At 32.9% G+C, this 16930-nt stretch overlaps 1 protein-coding gene across 1 annotated transcript in view; it reads left to right on the top strand.

The window, feature by feature from the left end:
* The window catches only part of LOC143251577 (uncharacterized), a 244805-nt gene that overhangs the window by 204347 nt on the left and 23528 nt on the right, over window positions 1–16930 (top strand). Inside the window, exons 6-10 of the mRNA XM_076502849.1 lie at window positions 1005–1181; window positions 3328–3378; window positions 5838–5947; window positions 8971–9059; window positions 16299–16411. Of these exons, the coding sequence (XP_076358964.1) occupies window positions 1005–1181; window positions 3328–3378; window positions 5838–5947; window positions 8971–9059; window positions 16299–16411 (540 nt within the window). The remainder of the gene's footprint in view (window positions 1–1004; window positions 1182–3327; window positions 3379–5837; window positions 5948–8970; window positions 9060–16298; window positions 16412–16930) is intronic.

Here is a 16930-nt window from a genome sequence, read left to right as displayed (position 1 = left end):
TCGGTTTCTGTTAAAACATTCATGTCAATGTTCATAACCTTTCCACGTTCACAGAATCATCTGCATCAATCTTCTCAATCAGACTTTAGATTTCACTAGAATCGTCACAACAAACAACTTATCCACAGTCTCCGCCATTATGAAGAATAAATTCACAGTTTCGAAAACAGTTTATTACACATCCATCTTTTACGCATTTGATTAAATGACTTAAAAATACAATTGCATCTAACACGTCAGTTTTCATGGTCATTTCAGATGCTCTCTTACAGTCATCTATGTTTGTAATAATATACTGAAGCATCAATTTTTTGTATTTCAATTTTATACACTGTATAATTCCGTTACCTAGTGACTGTAGAACTGATGTTGTACATGGAGGTAGAAAGGCTAAACGAACACTTGAAAGTTGAACTTTTGAGTGACAAGTTACATTATTTAGGAAAAGTAGAATTTTCCTCTTTTCTTGTTCCATTCTTTTGTTTAATTTGTCCAAAAATTCCTCTAATATAGTACTTGTTATCCACACTTTATTATTCGCTTTCCATTCCACAGAAAGTTGATTCTTCCTTAAATATTTGAAACAGCGCGAACTTTCACTTTTACCAATTAACCATGGTACTTTTCCCTAAATATTAAAATTGAGGAAGATAAGAATTTATTTTCTTGAGAGAATTATTTGAAGAGTAGAATTTTGCACTCGAAAGACAAGTATATTTCTACAAATCGTAAATCTAATGCAACTGCAAAATAATGACGGAAAAAAACAAACATATTTAACCAATACTTTCTGTTACAAAATGTCCGTGAATTTATTGATGTTTAAACAAATTATTAATTAAGCAAAATTTATTAATATTTAAATAAATTATTAATGAAATAAAAATTAATATTTTATCAAAAACAGTTTTCCGCCTTCTCAGGCTCTCAGTTTTAAGTTATAAGTTCATAAAAATGCATAGCCGTTAATCTCTCTAATGGTGTAACTTTTACACGTCTTATAGGAGCTGTTGAAACATACTCCTGTTGATCACCCAGACCACCAACCACTAGTTTTGGCACAAAAAGAAGTCCATGAATTAGCAGTCCAGATTAATAGGATGGAAAGAGAGGCTTTCCAACATGAGCAGATGCAACAGAAAATAAGAGAAATCGAACATTTAATAGAAGGCGTCATGGATGTGAGTATTATGAGCGAATAAAACATATATAAAATAAACTATGATTTTTGCGAAATTAGCTAATCACTATTACCTTTTTCGACGTTATAATGTGAAGCGAATATTTTCATCTTTCGAAGCTCTACTCAAATAAGTGGTTGAGTCTAACAACGCAAAATGCATAATTTTTTCTTTATGTTCACTGGCCTTAAGATTTTGGCCAGCAGTGTATAACAGGAGAAACGACAGTAGTTAAAAATGAAACTGTTCTATACTTTGAGGCTATTTCATTAACTTTTCTTTAGCCTTAAAGAAATGTTATAATTGGTTAATTACCTATAATTAAGGCCTTGGAAGTTCAATAGGTACTCCATATTTGTAACTCAAAGTGGAAGTTTGTTATTTTATTGTACTTGAGACAGCAAACATAAGTGAAATATCTATTGCTTTTCGCACTTAAGAAAGTACAAACAGAAAAACGAAGTGGAATACCTGCAGGATTCTTAAATCTTATAAGCGTGAGACAGTAAGGAGAGGAAAAAGTAACGTGGGATACCTGGAGTCGCCTGAGATAAAAAAAAAATCCAAAGTCACGACTGGTTTTCAATGCTGTGTATATAAGAAATGATGAACTAGTGTTTACTAATGGCAGTTTCGTATTTTCTTTGTGTCTGAGAACAGAGTACGATGTTGGTATTTACGAGATTTGTGTAATGAAATACAAGAAGATAAGCGTTCCTACGTGTTGAATAAATAAAGGCTTATGTTACTAACAGGAACAATCGTATTATTGTTTGTAAGAAATCTGTATTCTTAACTGACTTAAAATATTTTTGTATGTGATAGTTTGTGCGTTATAATTTTTTGTTTTATGTCTACAGAAGGCAATCGTTTTTAACATTGGTTGTTCAAAGGATTACACGACTAAAGTATTTATAAACGTGGCCATGACCATATACGTTGATCACCCAATGTATATGGGTAATGACCATGCTGTGCTAATACTGTGCTTTTGTACGAAAGTAAACAGATTTGTATGTAATATTCTATCATGAACTGAAAGATATGAAATAGATTTCACAATATACGGCTGGTTACTACAGGACTTGTATCCCGCTAACGACCTTTCTGTGTATAGAGGACGTAGCACTTTCAAGTAAAACAAGTTAATTAACTTATGTTTGTTTGTTTTGAATTTCGCGCAAAGCTACTCGAGGGCTATCTGTGCTAGCCGTTTCTACTTTAACAGTGTAAGACTAGAGGGAAGGTAGCTAGTCATTACCACCCACCGTCAACTCTTCGACTACTCTTTTACCAACAAATAGTGGGATTGACCGTCACTATATAACGACCTCACAGCTGAAAGAGCGAGCATGTTTGGTGTGACGGGGATTCGAACCCGCGACCCTCAGATTACGAGTCAAACGCCTTTACCCACCTGGCCAATAATCGTATAGAGTCTATACTTCTTCGTCACTGGTAATTTCCGACACGTAATTGATAACCCTTTTGATAGCTAATAAAAATATCGAAGAATTAACCTAGAACTGCCACTAGGGGTATATATAACTTCAACGTTGTTTTTAAACAGCGTTATAAACTACTTTTTGCACTAAATTGTTTGTAAGTTCAAAATTTTGCAGGTCTCGTTAATAACAGGTCGTGTCAGACACACACACATACACACAAAATATCTGAAACATTTAAATTAATCCTACTGATTATTTCTGTGGGTTTTTACCCACAAAATGGGTCATTTATTCCAGTTTTTGTTAGGTTTTGTAAGAAATAAAGTATAAAATTACTGCTTCACATGGTGGATCAGTGATAAGTTTTACGAGTTACCAGTAAAACTTAGAGGTTTGATCCCTGACACGGGCACGGCGCAGCTAGTGTATTGTGTTGCCTTGCCTTTAAAATAAACGTAAAATTTGCCATTGCGTTCTATTATTTATATATATCGACCATACTGATGAGGAGTGTTATAAAAACAAGCGAGTAAGATGAGAGTTAAATAGAACGAATACCAGCATAGAAATAACTTAGAGAATTATTACAGTAATTCGACATATTTTCATAATTAGGAACGTTGTGTTTTTTGAAGTTAAAATGCAGAATGTTATACAAATTCTGAAGTTTCGAATTTAACCCTTGTGTTTCTTTACAGTTAGTTCAGCCAGATAGGACATTTATCAGATACGACCTTGTGACGATCTCGGTAAGTAAACGTAAACTATTCGACGATGTGATCTGTGCCTTTAACTTAAGATTATAATTGTTAAAAATATTAACTGATATTATTATTATCAATATCAGAACGTCGTCAAAACAAGCTTTATCTTGTCCATTATGTAAAGCTTAAATATTACAGATGTCAAAGAACGTAACGTATTGTTGCTAGAAGTAACCATCACTTATCAGAAATATAATCTATTATTGCTGAGAAATAAAATTTATTTTATCACGAATGTAATCCGTTGTTGCCAAGAAATAACATTTATTTTACCAAAAATGTAATTTAGTGTTGACAAGGAAATAATCTTCACCTTGTCAGAAATGTAATTTAGTTTGTTTGTTTGTTTTTTGAATTTCGCGCAAAGCTACTCGAGGGCTATCTGCGCTAGCCGTCCTTAATTTAGTAGTGTAAGACTAGAGGGAAGGCAGCTAGTTATCACCACCCACCGCCAACTCTTGGTTTACTCTTTTAACATCGAATAGTGGGATTGACCGTAACAATATAACCCCCCGTTATGAGGATATAACCTGCACCCTACTGAAGTGTTTACGTATAGATTTTAAGAAAACAGTTTACACTTTATCAAACGTCAGTGTTACAGTCTCCCAAAACAGTTTACAGTAGATAAAAAAGTTAATGTAATAGGTGTTATGAAAACAGTATGGATTATATTGAAAAATTAAGTTTCACTTGTATAAGGGTCACATTAACTGATTCATAAATGTTGAAGTAATAGTTGTTAACATATCAAACTAACTCATCTCAGTGTTGTTAAAGTTTTCAAAATAAAAATCTGTGTTTTATTAGAAAATACTGCAGTTTTTAAAGAATTTCTCTTGTTCGACATGATTAGCCTTCGTTAATTACTGTTCATGTTTTCCAATTTACATCTGGCAGTTTTTTTTTAATTACACTTTTCTTTTCCACCACGGCCTGGCATGGCTAGATGGTTAAGGCACTCGATTCATAATCTGAGGGTCGGGGGTTCGAATCCCCCTCACAACATGTAACATTTTTTTCGGAAGTTGAATACTCATGTATTCAAATCACAAAGTTTTTTTTGTCAAATTAGGAATATATCATCTATTGGTACTTGAAAGATTAAAAAACAAAGGAAGACCCGGCATGGCCAGGTGATTAAGGCACTCGACTCGTAATCTGAGGGTCGCGGGTTCGAATTCCCGTCACACCAAACATGCTCGCACTTTCAGCCGTGGAGGCATTATAATGTGACGGTCAACCCCACTATTCGCTGGTAAAAGAGTAGCCCAAGAGTTGGAGGTGGGTGGTGATGACTGGCTGCTTTCCTTCTAGTCTTACACTGCTAAATTAGGGACGGCTAGCGCAGATAGCTCTCGAGTGGCTGCTTAATATTGCTTCACAATCCATGTTTTGGGTAGGCGGTTTTTAATGAGAAAAAAAAGTTTGTCATTTTAGGATTTCATGGATTGTGTAACGACGTTAAGCATCCAAATAACACATCCATGTTTTTTTTTCAAAGATGCTCCATAAACGAATCCATCAGCGTTATATTTAATAGTAACATACTATGAATTGGGTGACTTTGATTACTAAACTCGGCTTGAATGGCTCTAATCACAAGTCGAATGTAGATCTTCAGTAGACACCCAAACACACCGAATATCTTACTATAAAAAAAACTGGATGGCTTATCACATTTGTTTGAATTATAGAAATGTCAGGATTTCCAAAAAAGTACCACATTTTTCCTAATAAGGTTTTCTCATCAAGGACATCATCTATATGGTATTTAAAACTAAACTAGAAACTCAACCTGACATTTAAGCACTTCGATCGCACGAGATGAAAAAGGCGAATTTACTGATAGTATAATATCTGAAATTCACATATCACAGTATATTTAAAATTTAGAATAAGTGAAATGAGAATGAAAACTGATACTAGAGCATACTCCGTGAATCTTAGGAAGAAAATACTTTTACAAACATTTTTACAGCCTTACTGTTTGATCAATATAGTATAAATTTTAAATGTATTTGTTGCTTTAAGTAAATATTTAGTCTTTAAAAGTTTTGACACTTTAGATTAAACATTTACTAACAAATTAACTTGCGAATAATTGTTTATAAAAAAAATTGGGCAATTCAGATTATAATGGATAAACGATCAGGTTTAAGAAAACGTATTGCAAAGAAGGACATCCATATTTACACTTAAAGTATTGATAGGCAGTTTTCTTGTTCCTTCCTTCTCATTATTTGAACATGTCAGAGTTTATCATAACTCTCGTGTAAACTGACACGAGCAGATGTTCAACACAAAGAAACTTGGTAACCACAGGAAACCAGCTTAAAATATTTGAAAAATAAAGTATTCCTCGTGGTATGATGGTGTTGAAGTCACTGCTTAATTTAAGTGAAAAAGAAGCGAATTTGAAAGTTTTCATTTTTTTTTACTAGGGTGCACTTAATACAAAGAAAGAACGGTGTATATTCCTCTTTTCTGACCTTTTGATAATTACAAGCATAAAGAGAAAGAGTGGAACGATACGCAAGACGTCATCATTCTCGTGAGTACACGTTCCCTCTGGTGTTTTTTTTTTAATTTAATTTAAAAAGTAAACATTAATTTTAAATTATTCATTTTAATTAAGTGTTAATGTTCAGTGTTACGCATGTTTATCATAATTTTCTTTTGTACACATTTTAATTGTTTCACATCATTGTTTTAAGCATAATTAATATTTTTCATATTTTACAATCTAAAATAACTTAAGAATATGTAAATCCGCAACAAATTTCACTTTATTACGTAAGCAGTCCGTATGAAATAAACTGAACGGATTTAATTAATAAAAAACATAATATTTTTTGTTTTTCCAATAGAACATGTTAACATTTTATGTAACATACTTCGAACTACAGTGATTACGCACATTAAAATTATGTGATTCACAAGTCTGGAGTTGAATATCTGAAAATAACGTATACGAGCTTTAGAATGCTATTTTTTAAAATATAATGCTAGTGCAACAGAGATTGATTTCCTGCAGCAAATATATCTACAGCCTAACATATCACCTTCATTACTACTTTGTTGTTTTGATATATGAACTTATTGAAGCATTTACTGTCAAGCTAATAGTTTTGACAGAATCAGGTCACATGACACAGGTTTCTTTTACAATACTGCTGAAAATTAACTTCGTTTGCTCAGGGCAGATATCACATAGAAACATCTCTTATGCTTTGCTGAGCATATCGACTTTGTTTGCTCTGGGAAAATGTTAGTTGCAATCCTACCTTGTTCGTTAGTACAGTATTATCCTTCACCAAAATTCCAAATTTTGGATCTTAAAACAATGAAGCTTGGTATCCTTGCAATTCTGATGTTATAACTGCACACCTCCAATTATTTTACTTATAAATACAGAAAACTAACACCACATATCAATTCCGAGCATCATCAGAGTCGAGAGGAAAACGAACCACGTACACAAAGAATCATTGCAGTTAAGAGTATATCTTGTCACAGGTATATAGAATCAAGATGATAATGAACCAAGGATCATTTAATATTTATAATTAAGTTAATACAAAAATTTGAATCATTAAACCAAATAAAATATCGTACTTAAGGTATGCTGAACCGTTAGAATCCAGGGAATATTAGAATATTTTGCACAGACAATCTGAATCATTAGATTTAAAAGAATATTAGAACACTTAGTTTGGATACTTGAAATTACCAGAGTCGAATGAATATATAAAGTTTTACAATAGCGAATTTCAAGGGTCAAAAGTCTATTAAAGAGTAAAGCAGAGATTCAAGGAACAGTTAGAATGATAGACCACTTTGCACTGATACGTGCAGTGTCTAATCAAGCAAAATGTTAAACACCTATTTTTTCTATGATTTTCTCCTATTTTAAATCACTTGCCTGAATAGAAACTATCCAGTTAATGAAATTATATTACTTTCGAGGAATGAATGTTAACTTCCTATCAGAGCAAGTTATCTATACAAGTAATAAAAACATCTTGTAAGTGTAAAGTAATACAGGGATGGCAGTGCTAAAAATAATGCAAACAATAACGTAGATATCATACAGCTGTACATAGGTCATTTATACATGACATTCAGTATTAAAAGTTAATGTTTCACTGTAAAATATACGAGTAGTTACAGAATTGGTCAATTCGACCGAACCCGTAGCGAGAATCTGTTACAACCAAGACATGTTTTGACTCAACTTTGTTTTCTTTGTACGTAAGTCCTGGGCTCTTAATTGCACTACACTTACGCCTATTTTGACATGACAATGATATTACGATAAAAACTGCATACAACAGTCAATAATACCTAATTTCAAACTGCAGTAATATTAAACTCAAATATGCATTTTACATATGATAAATCTACATATATCATCTCTATATTCTTGTTTGCATTCTTTCTCGCACTGCCATCCCTACATCATTTTACATCTACAAGGATCAACAAAACTTTTTATTACTTTTTTCGTGATGTTTTTACCCTGACTGAAATTTAATGTATTCTGTAAATGTGTGTAATAAAAGTTAGTATTATGTGCATTGATTTTTTTTACACCTTCATTTCATAGATAATATAGGGCTTGGCTTCCTAAAGGCACTGACTGAATAGGGTACAAAGCATTGAGTATTATGTATGTTTCAATAATATAATATTCATCTATTATTGGCTAGTAATTCCTGCTTAACCCTGCACTTAATATGTTTAAAGGAACACCAATTGTTTTTCTAAAACTAACTTTAAGGGGTAATGATAACATTGTTTACACTAGAATTACGATTTTTTGAAAAAAAGTAATACCAGTTATTATGACTAAGGTATGACATCGAGTACTACCCAGAAACACATAGGGTGGGTTTACGTTGGTAATAAAGTAGATGTAGAATTATCTCGACTCAAACAAGAAGAAGAAAGAGGAATAATTTGGTGGGTTGGTCACTTTTTGGTTTGGTATCTTAGCGATGGTTTGTTGCCTTGTTTTTGGGCTCGTTGGGTAGAGAAACAAATGAAAGCGAGCAGCAATCATCTTCTAAAGTAAAGATCCCTTTCATTGTTCATTTTTAACATGCATATTTGTATTATGCTTATTGAGTGCCTTGGTCATCTGTACATGTAGAGCCAACCGACTCTGTGGTACTTAGTGCAAAACTAAAAATCAATCATCGTAATCGATCACCTTTTCGGTCGTTATCCCATTAATGTCTTACGAGGTAAATATTTTGATACATTAAAATAAATTTGTCAGAATACTCGAGTTGTTGTGATCGATGTTTGGACACAAACTAATTATAATATAAAATAGATCTAAAATAGTGAAATTGAAATTACAGAATTGTTCAGTGATCAAAGTAAAAACGCAAATATCTGTTACGTCCATGCACATCATGTATTTGATAATGAAATATTTTGTTTTGTTACTACTGTTTGGAAAATTTAACTGTGTTGTGAAAGCTCTGCTAACTTTATTTACTTGTAGGCTCCTGTTATTATTTATTTTTTATGTTAATTTCAAAACTAATATTTCTGATGATTTACTAGAACATCGCCTTCATCTTTTGGTTCCCTGGAGATGAATAAATACAAAATGTTAATGAGGTTTTCTTTAGACAACTTGGACATTGTAAAAAGTGAGTATAAATTTACGTAGTTAGGTGTTCATATAGATCCACGTGTAGTTAAGTGTAAGTAACATTTTCATAAATAAGTACAACATAACTTTGCAAATGTTGACAGCCGTTATTTTTAAGCCATTAAATGATCTGTATATATTAACAATACAGATATAGATCTGATCTGTTGCAGTAATTATCAGGGGTATGGAGTATATATCAGTATAGGGGCCGGCTTGTTTACAGTAGGTATCTGTGATTTGTTGGCGATAAATTTCAATAATAAACGAACAACACAAGATCCACTTGTTTTGAAATAATGTATTAAAAACAATTCAAAAATATAGATACAAAATCATTACACTTTTAGTTACCACAGTTGAATCTAGAGCTTTAAATAATTCTCTTTTCAGTCAAAAGTCCACACAATCTGGTTTAGTTTCTTTAAAACCTAATTAATAAGACGAATTGTCTCTTCTGTACTTTTTTCACCGCAATAGAATCAGTGATAAATTCACTTAAGTTACTCCGTGTGTTACCAAAGTTGCATCCGTTGCTTTAAATAATTTTCTTTTACGTCAAAAGTCCATACAGGCTATCTCAATTACTTTAGAACCCAACTGACAAGAAGAACTATTCTGTTATTACTATACAAGATGTGAATTTTCCGATATATTTGACTCTCTAGTGATAACAACATTCACATAACAAGAAAACTTAAAAGTTTTAATTAAGATGACAACAAAAATGTTGTACAATTATAGTACAACAATTAAACAACTTACAGAACGTACGACTCGAACAGTGTTATGTGACGAAACTTGTCAAAACTATCTCTTTAAAATAACTTTTAACACATGTTATGAAAACTAAATGATCATTAGATACTAAATCAATAAATCAACTAAATAATAACTCTCAAGCTAAACAGTCGTATATACACAACAGTAACTGTTCGATAACATTTAAAGAGAACTGATGCTGTCATAGTAATAGTTGCTATAGTAACGACTAGTTAATACATATCGGTTGTCGTAGTAACAGTTCATTACCTCTTTATGCTCAAAATTGTACTAAATCTTGACGCGGAAACAAACACAAATATATCGGAAGTTTTGTCAGATCGTTAGAAAATGAAAGGTTTTGAATTTTTTGTCTGATAAGCCTAGGCTTCCTTATTCTCCGTTGAAAATATATGTGTTTGTGACAAGAGGGAGAAATTGAAAATGAGTATATTCTTATTACAGTTATACAACGAAGTGTTTTATCATATTAACGAAAAGACTGTGTTATAGATTCCAACACAAATTGTCACGGCTTTTATAACTTAATTAAAAGCATGAAAAAGTTATATTAGGCGGCTAATTAAAATGAGGTGTTTGTTGTCTGGAAATGTATATTATTATTTTAATTTAAATAACTTAATAGGCATGATAAAACATACCTCTCTACTTATCAAATTAACCTTAAAAAGAAGTTATAAAAGTACACGTTTTTTCTAGGAACTTTCTTTCACAAAGTGAAATTCAGTTAAAGCTAATAATGTCAACACTCAACGAAAAATGTTTTAAAGAATTGTAAGACGGTTGGATGGCAAGATGATATTAAAAAGTGTAACTTATTTGATATGCTTTCCATGTACCATTGTTCTAAAGCCCCTCCTCACCCCCACTGGCTCAGCGGTATGTCTGCGGACTTACAACGCTAGAAACGGGGTTTCGATACCCGTGGTGGGCAGACCACAGATAGCCCATCGTGTAACTTTGTGCTTAATTCCAAACAAATATTGTCCTAAAATTAATCACTCTTAAGTAGTTTGAGAAAATTAGTGAGTTAGTTCGTTATTAAAAGGTTAGAAAAAGGGGTCATTGACCCTGACTCTAGCAGCTAAAGAAACTGGTTTTTGACAATGATAATCTAATACATGTTACGTCGGGGGCCCGGCATGGCCAAGTGTGTTAAGGCGTTCGACTCGTAACCGAGGGGCGCGGGTTCGAATCCCAGTCACACCAAACATGCTCGCCCTTTCAGCCGTGCGGGCGTTATATGCGACGGTCAATCCCACTATTCGTTGGTAAAAGAGTAGCCCAAGAGTTGGCGGTGGGTGGTGATGACTAGCTGCCTTCCCTCTAGTCTCACACTGCTAAATTAGGGACGGCTAGCGCAGATAGCCCTCGAGTAGCTTTGCGAGAAATTAAAAAATAAATGTTACGTCGAACTGAGTAAATCAACCAATCGGTGGCGACATTCTAATATTCTTGCACCCCTCCCTCCGCGCTCCTTGTGACGAGTCTGAATGCTCATAATATTAAAATTCGGGTTTGGATACTCGTGCTGCTCATAACACAAATAGCTTACTGACACACAAACATCTTTCTGTTTTGTTGTTACTTTTTTCCGAAAGTTTAATTTTTACTCTAGGAGGGAATGAAGACTAAATAGTGAAAACACTAAATGATAAAACTGACAAGAAATCGTAAAATAATGTTTTATTTTATATTAATTCATTACGCTCATGAAAACATGTTTAAGACAAGATTTAATCTCTCATACGTTTAGGTATAGAAATACCAGAAATGATGTTGTTGTTGTGTTTGAATTAAGCACAAAGCTACACAATAGGCTATCTGTACTCTGCCCACCAAGGGTATCGAAACCCCGTTTCTAGCGTTGTAAGTCCGCAGACATACCACTGAGCCACTGGAGGGGTTTATAATGGTAATAAATAACCTTATAACGCCAAATTGTTTATTATTTAACTGGACTCTCAACGTTTCGCTTTACAACTTATTCAGGAAAGATCTAATTATATTGTGATATTTTAGTCCTGACACATAAACATGTTCAGAAATCGTGTAGAAATAACCCGATTGGAAACTAATTTAACAATTTATTTTTATTCCTAGAAATTGTAATACCTTAAATCACCGGAAATATTTGCCAAATTAAGAAGGATGTTGTTTATCTGAAACTATGGGTTTGTTTGTTTTTTCTGTATGTTTATTAATAAGGTATTAAGTCGGCCAGAATTAAGCCTCATAGATTAGATCAAATAACTTTGTTAATTTAGTAACGTAAAGAAATGTTATACACTGTTCATATATTCCTACTAACAAAAAACACGTAAACGTCGAGCACAGCTGTGCAGAACTTTAATTTTGTAATGAATTTTGCTGGGGCTACTTGTAACATTACAAAACAGGAAAAGTTGATTACGTAGTTTCCGAAGAATTCTCTTCGTGTTCACCTCTGTTTAAAGAAACGAATTTATAGTGTATTCAACACAAAAATAACCAAAAACCTCAAGAGCTTGAAATTTCACATCCTTAATAAACATAGTAAAAAGGGAGAAGCCTACCGCTAGTACAGCGGTAACTCTACGGGTTTACAACGCTGAAATCAGGGGTTCGATTCCACTCGGTGGGCTCAGCAGATAACCCTATGTGGTTTTGCTATAAGAAAACAGAAACACAAGAAGAGAAAGTTTAGCTTCATTAAAATTTCAATATATAAAACTTGATATTGATAATTTTTTGTAACCAGTTTGTTTTTGAACTTTGCGGAAAGCTACACGAGAGTTATCTACGCTAGCCGTCCCTAATTTAGCAGTGTAAGACAAGAGGGAAAGCAGCTAGTTATCATCACCAATCACCAACTCTTGGTCTACTCTTTTACCAACGAATAGTGAAATTGACTGTCACATTATAACACCCTCACGGCTGAAAGGGCAAATATGTTTGGTGTGACGGGAAGTTTGAACCCGCAACCCTCAGATTACGAGTTGAGTGGCTTAATCATTCTGCTATGCCGGGCCTTTTATAACTGGAACTGAATTAGAAACGCATTATCTGTAATCCTAGTGTGGTGATTTCCAAAATATATTTGAAGGTAAATAGTGTGGTGTTAAAATCCATGTATAATTCACGGTTGATATATATATCTTACAGTTTTACTATGGATGATATTGAATGAATGTAGGTTTTTTAATATTAGCTGAAATAAAAAAATATTATTGTCAGAATGTTTAGATCTTTCCATTATGTACTACAAGTTCTGAAAAACAAAAAGAAATATACAAGTGTATGATAAACTATGTGTTAAATTTCAGATGTAACGTAATACTCCAGTTTTAACAGTAATTACTTCATACTACCTTATGTATCCAATAACAAAATTTAATTTTTTTACCTTAAACTTACCTGTATGTATCTTTTATATGACAGAATCATTTGTTTGGTTTCATTGAAATTACTTGAAAGTTTATTCGTTAGCATCCATTGGATTATATTAAGTAGTTTCTCGTTAACTGTCAGTTGTAAATCTTAAGTTGTTACTGTTCACAAGTAAGTTAATATCATGTTAGATAAACTAACACTTACTGAGTCATTTATATAAATGAGAAGTAAAAATGAGCCTGAGTTAGATATTTGTACAGCTGTACAATTCGTATTTGAACTATCAGATAAAAATTATTCTATTAAGTATATTATTTTTCGTTCGTGGATAATTTTTAAGGCTACACCTTTTATACCGTAATGATAGAATATGTTATGTCGAGCAGAATAAAAGCCTTTGATAGCTTAAAAAGATACCCCCATATCACTTTATTAAATTCAGGAGATTCTAATAATGTACTACATATCTCTATCAGTACAAAATAAGTAGCGAGTTCATGAAACGAGTTGATATTCACTTATAATAGAACTAACTGGCAGAAAAGGTCCCAGTCTAGTGCTAATTAACTTTAAAATCTTTAATAGAGAGATACTTTAGAGATAGGTCTGTAACTTGACAGCATATAGACAAACTGGTTTAAGTGAAGGAATTACTTTAACTATCTTCAAAACACAATGGCAATGAATATTCTATTACTAAGTAATTGTTATATAAATCTCATGAACTAGAAGCTAGAACATGGTATGCAGCTTTATGAATATTCAGTATATTCATTAAATTAAGTATTTCGCCAATAGTAACAGGATTTGAGAAATCTGAATTAACATTAAAATTATTAAATAAAAAATACTTTCAAATTCAGTCGTTGAGTTTCCGAGAGACAAAACCACATTGATTTCCATGTTTTTAAAGTAAACATTAAACGTTTACAAAGTTCAACTGCATCCGAAGTCGTCAACATCGTATTAATTAAATAAACGTTATCTCACATATAATCAATTGCCTGCCAAGTTTTTATATTATTTTTTATTATTTGTCAAATACTCATTATAATATATTATTTCAAGGATTTCTTTAATTTTGATACAGTGTTTAAGAGATTTCTTGCATGTGATTCAGTTTATTTGAGTAAATTTCGTAAATCAATTGTTATTTTATTTCTTTGTAACTGGTAAGTTTAATACATTTTACGTTTGGTTTTGTTTGTTTTTGAATTTCGCGCAAAGCTACACGAGGGCTATCTGCGCTAGCCGTCCCTAATTTAGCAGTATAGGACTAGAGGAAAGGCAGCTAGTCATCACCACTTACTGCCAACTCTTGGGCTATTCCTTTACCAAAAATAGTGAGATTGACCGTAACATTATAATGCCTTCATGGCTGAAAGGGCGAGCATGTTTGGTGTGACGGAGATCCGAATCCGCGACCCTCAGAGTCGAGTGCCCTATCCACCTGACCATGCCGTGCCAAAAATAAGCTGATGGATGTATCCTGTTATATTAAATTATATTTAAAGCGTCCATAAATTGTCACACCAAACATGCTCGCCCTTTCAGTCGTGGAGGAGCTATAACGTTACGGTCAATCCCATTATTAGTTGGTAAAAGAGTAAGTAGCCCTAGAGTTGGCAGTGGGTGGTGACGACAAGTTGCTCTTGTGTAGCTTTGCGCGAAATTCAAAACAAACCAATCAGCTCATTTTAAAACTGCTTTCATTCCTTGTCGTTATTTTAAGAGGTGCTGCTTGTTTATTACAGAAATACAAAGTCATTTAAGTACTTTATCTTTTAAATTATATGTGTGACGTAAAACTGCAGAACGATCAAATGTCTAGTCACGTGTTATGTATTATCACATTCTAAAATTCCAAGAACTTCCAGGAACCTAGACACCCTCAAACCCATAACAAACCTCTCAAATAGCATTGCTGACCATCAGCTAAAAGTGGAGAGCATGTTCAGCGGAGCCACAGGTTCAACTCTAGATTCTTCGATCAGAGACTGGTAACACTTGGCCTCTCTCACCCCAAATCATAATGAAGCTATCTGCTGGATCTTTTGAGCATGATGATTAATTTGAACATATGACCTGAACTGTTACTAGTTACACTTTTAACCCTGAATAGATACATTTCCACTACTTTAGTTGAATCTGATTACAACACTTAATATATTACTTTAGTTTATTAACACGAGCGCATCGCTCTTCTGTGGCATATTAGGACTGATCATTTATTAATTTTAGGGAATACACAGTCTGAGAAATAGGAGTTTACAAAATACCGTATGTACGATCTTCGAAAGCTGTGTATTTATGTTAAGAAACTCTAGGACGTTTCTCCATGAATATCGTTCCTTTTTAAATCACTTTCATGGTGCACCGTTCTAGGGGTTCTTAACACAGAGTTAAACAGTAGAAAGTAGTGTAATAAGATTACATTGACTTCAGTTTGAACGTTTCCGTTCTTCCACATATATTTTCTTAGAAATACTAAATACAGAAATCTGCCGTAGGACGTAATTTCACTGCACCAGAATTTACTTATCAAAGCTTAATGTGTCCTAAAAACTAATAATAATAGGCCAATATCCGCACTTTACAGCTTACTATTTGTTTTTATTTAAATTATTTTATTTCATCATTTCATCAAAATAAGAAAATGTTTGTTTAGTGTTAAGTGCAGTGGACTACATGTGCTTTACCTCAATTCCAGTGATCCAACGATTAGACTGATAGCTGGTAAAATAAAGTGATATACATACCCTTTTGTGTTCAAGTAATTATACTAATAATTCTTAGTTTATTAAAATGGTTTTTCTTTATAAGAATAATAATTTATTGGAAATAATATAGAGGTTAAACACAGTAGCCCTTGGAATAACCTTTATGGTGCCTTAGGCATTTATGAACTCGTCTCAAGACAAAACTTATAACAAAAAACGTGTAGAATTATAACAGACTACCAGATGGCAGAGTTTGGAGAAACGACTGCCTGTTATTATTTTGTTTGTTTTTTCTCCTAAATTCTTATTCACTGTGGAAGACATGTCTTAACCTGTTTTTAAATGACACTATGTATTTTCAGGCGCAGATGGAAGCCTGAAAAGAACGTTAAAAGAAGTGGAGCACTTAGAGAAAGATATTTCTGTGTTGGGACAGATAAATGATTTGGTTTCGACATTAAGTTGTCAGCATGAGGTAATTGTGTAAATCGTCCTTGTTACAATATATTAGACCTAATTTCTATCGTAAATCTTCTTACATACAGCTGTGTCATAAATTATGTATACTATTAATCACAGTAAACTTCCAATAATTCATCCATTACGAACATGCATAGGGGATCCTGTGTGCCATCTGAAACACGTGATTAGTTGATGTGTAAACATGTTTTATTTTATGCAACTTTGTAGTACTAATAGATGAGGTTAATTTATGCCAACAGACACACAGACATTCCTTCACTGAAAGAGAGAATCTTAGTACAACACATTCTAACAAATAACAAAATTATCTTAACAAGTCTCATTAGTGTTATCTATTAATGTGTGTGTGTTTTTTTCTTATTATTATTAGTTTGAATCGCTAGAATTAACTTTGAGAAATTCAAAAACGGAAGCGTTTTCAACCTCCAAGAACTTTAAAAATTATTCAAGTTCGATAACGTTTTTATTTTGTAAATTATAGAAGACTGTCTGAGTATGAAAACGTTCTTAT

Source organism: Tachypleus tridentatus, chromosome 6 (genome assembly GCF_004210375.1).
Source record: "Tachypleus tridentatus isolate NWPU-2018 chromosome 6, ASM421037v1, whole genome shotgun sequence".
NCBI lineage: Eukaryota > Metazoa > Arthropoda > Merostomata > Xiphosura > Limulidae > Tachypleus > Tachypleus tridentatus.
Note: the sequence above shows the minus strand (reverse complement) of the source record. Positions and strands in the feature narration are given on the sequence as shown.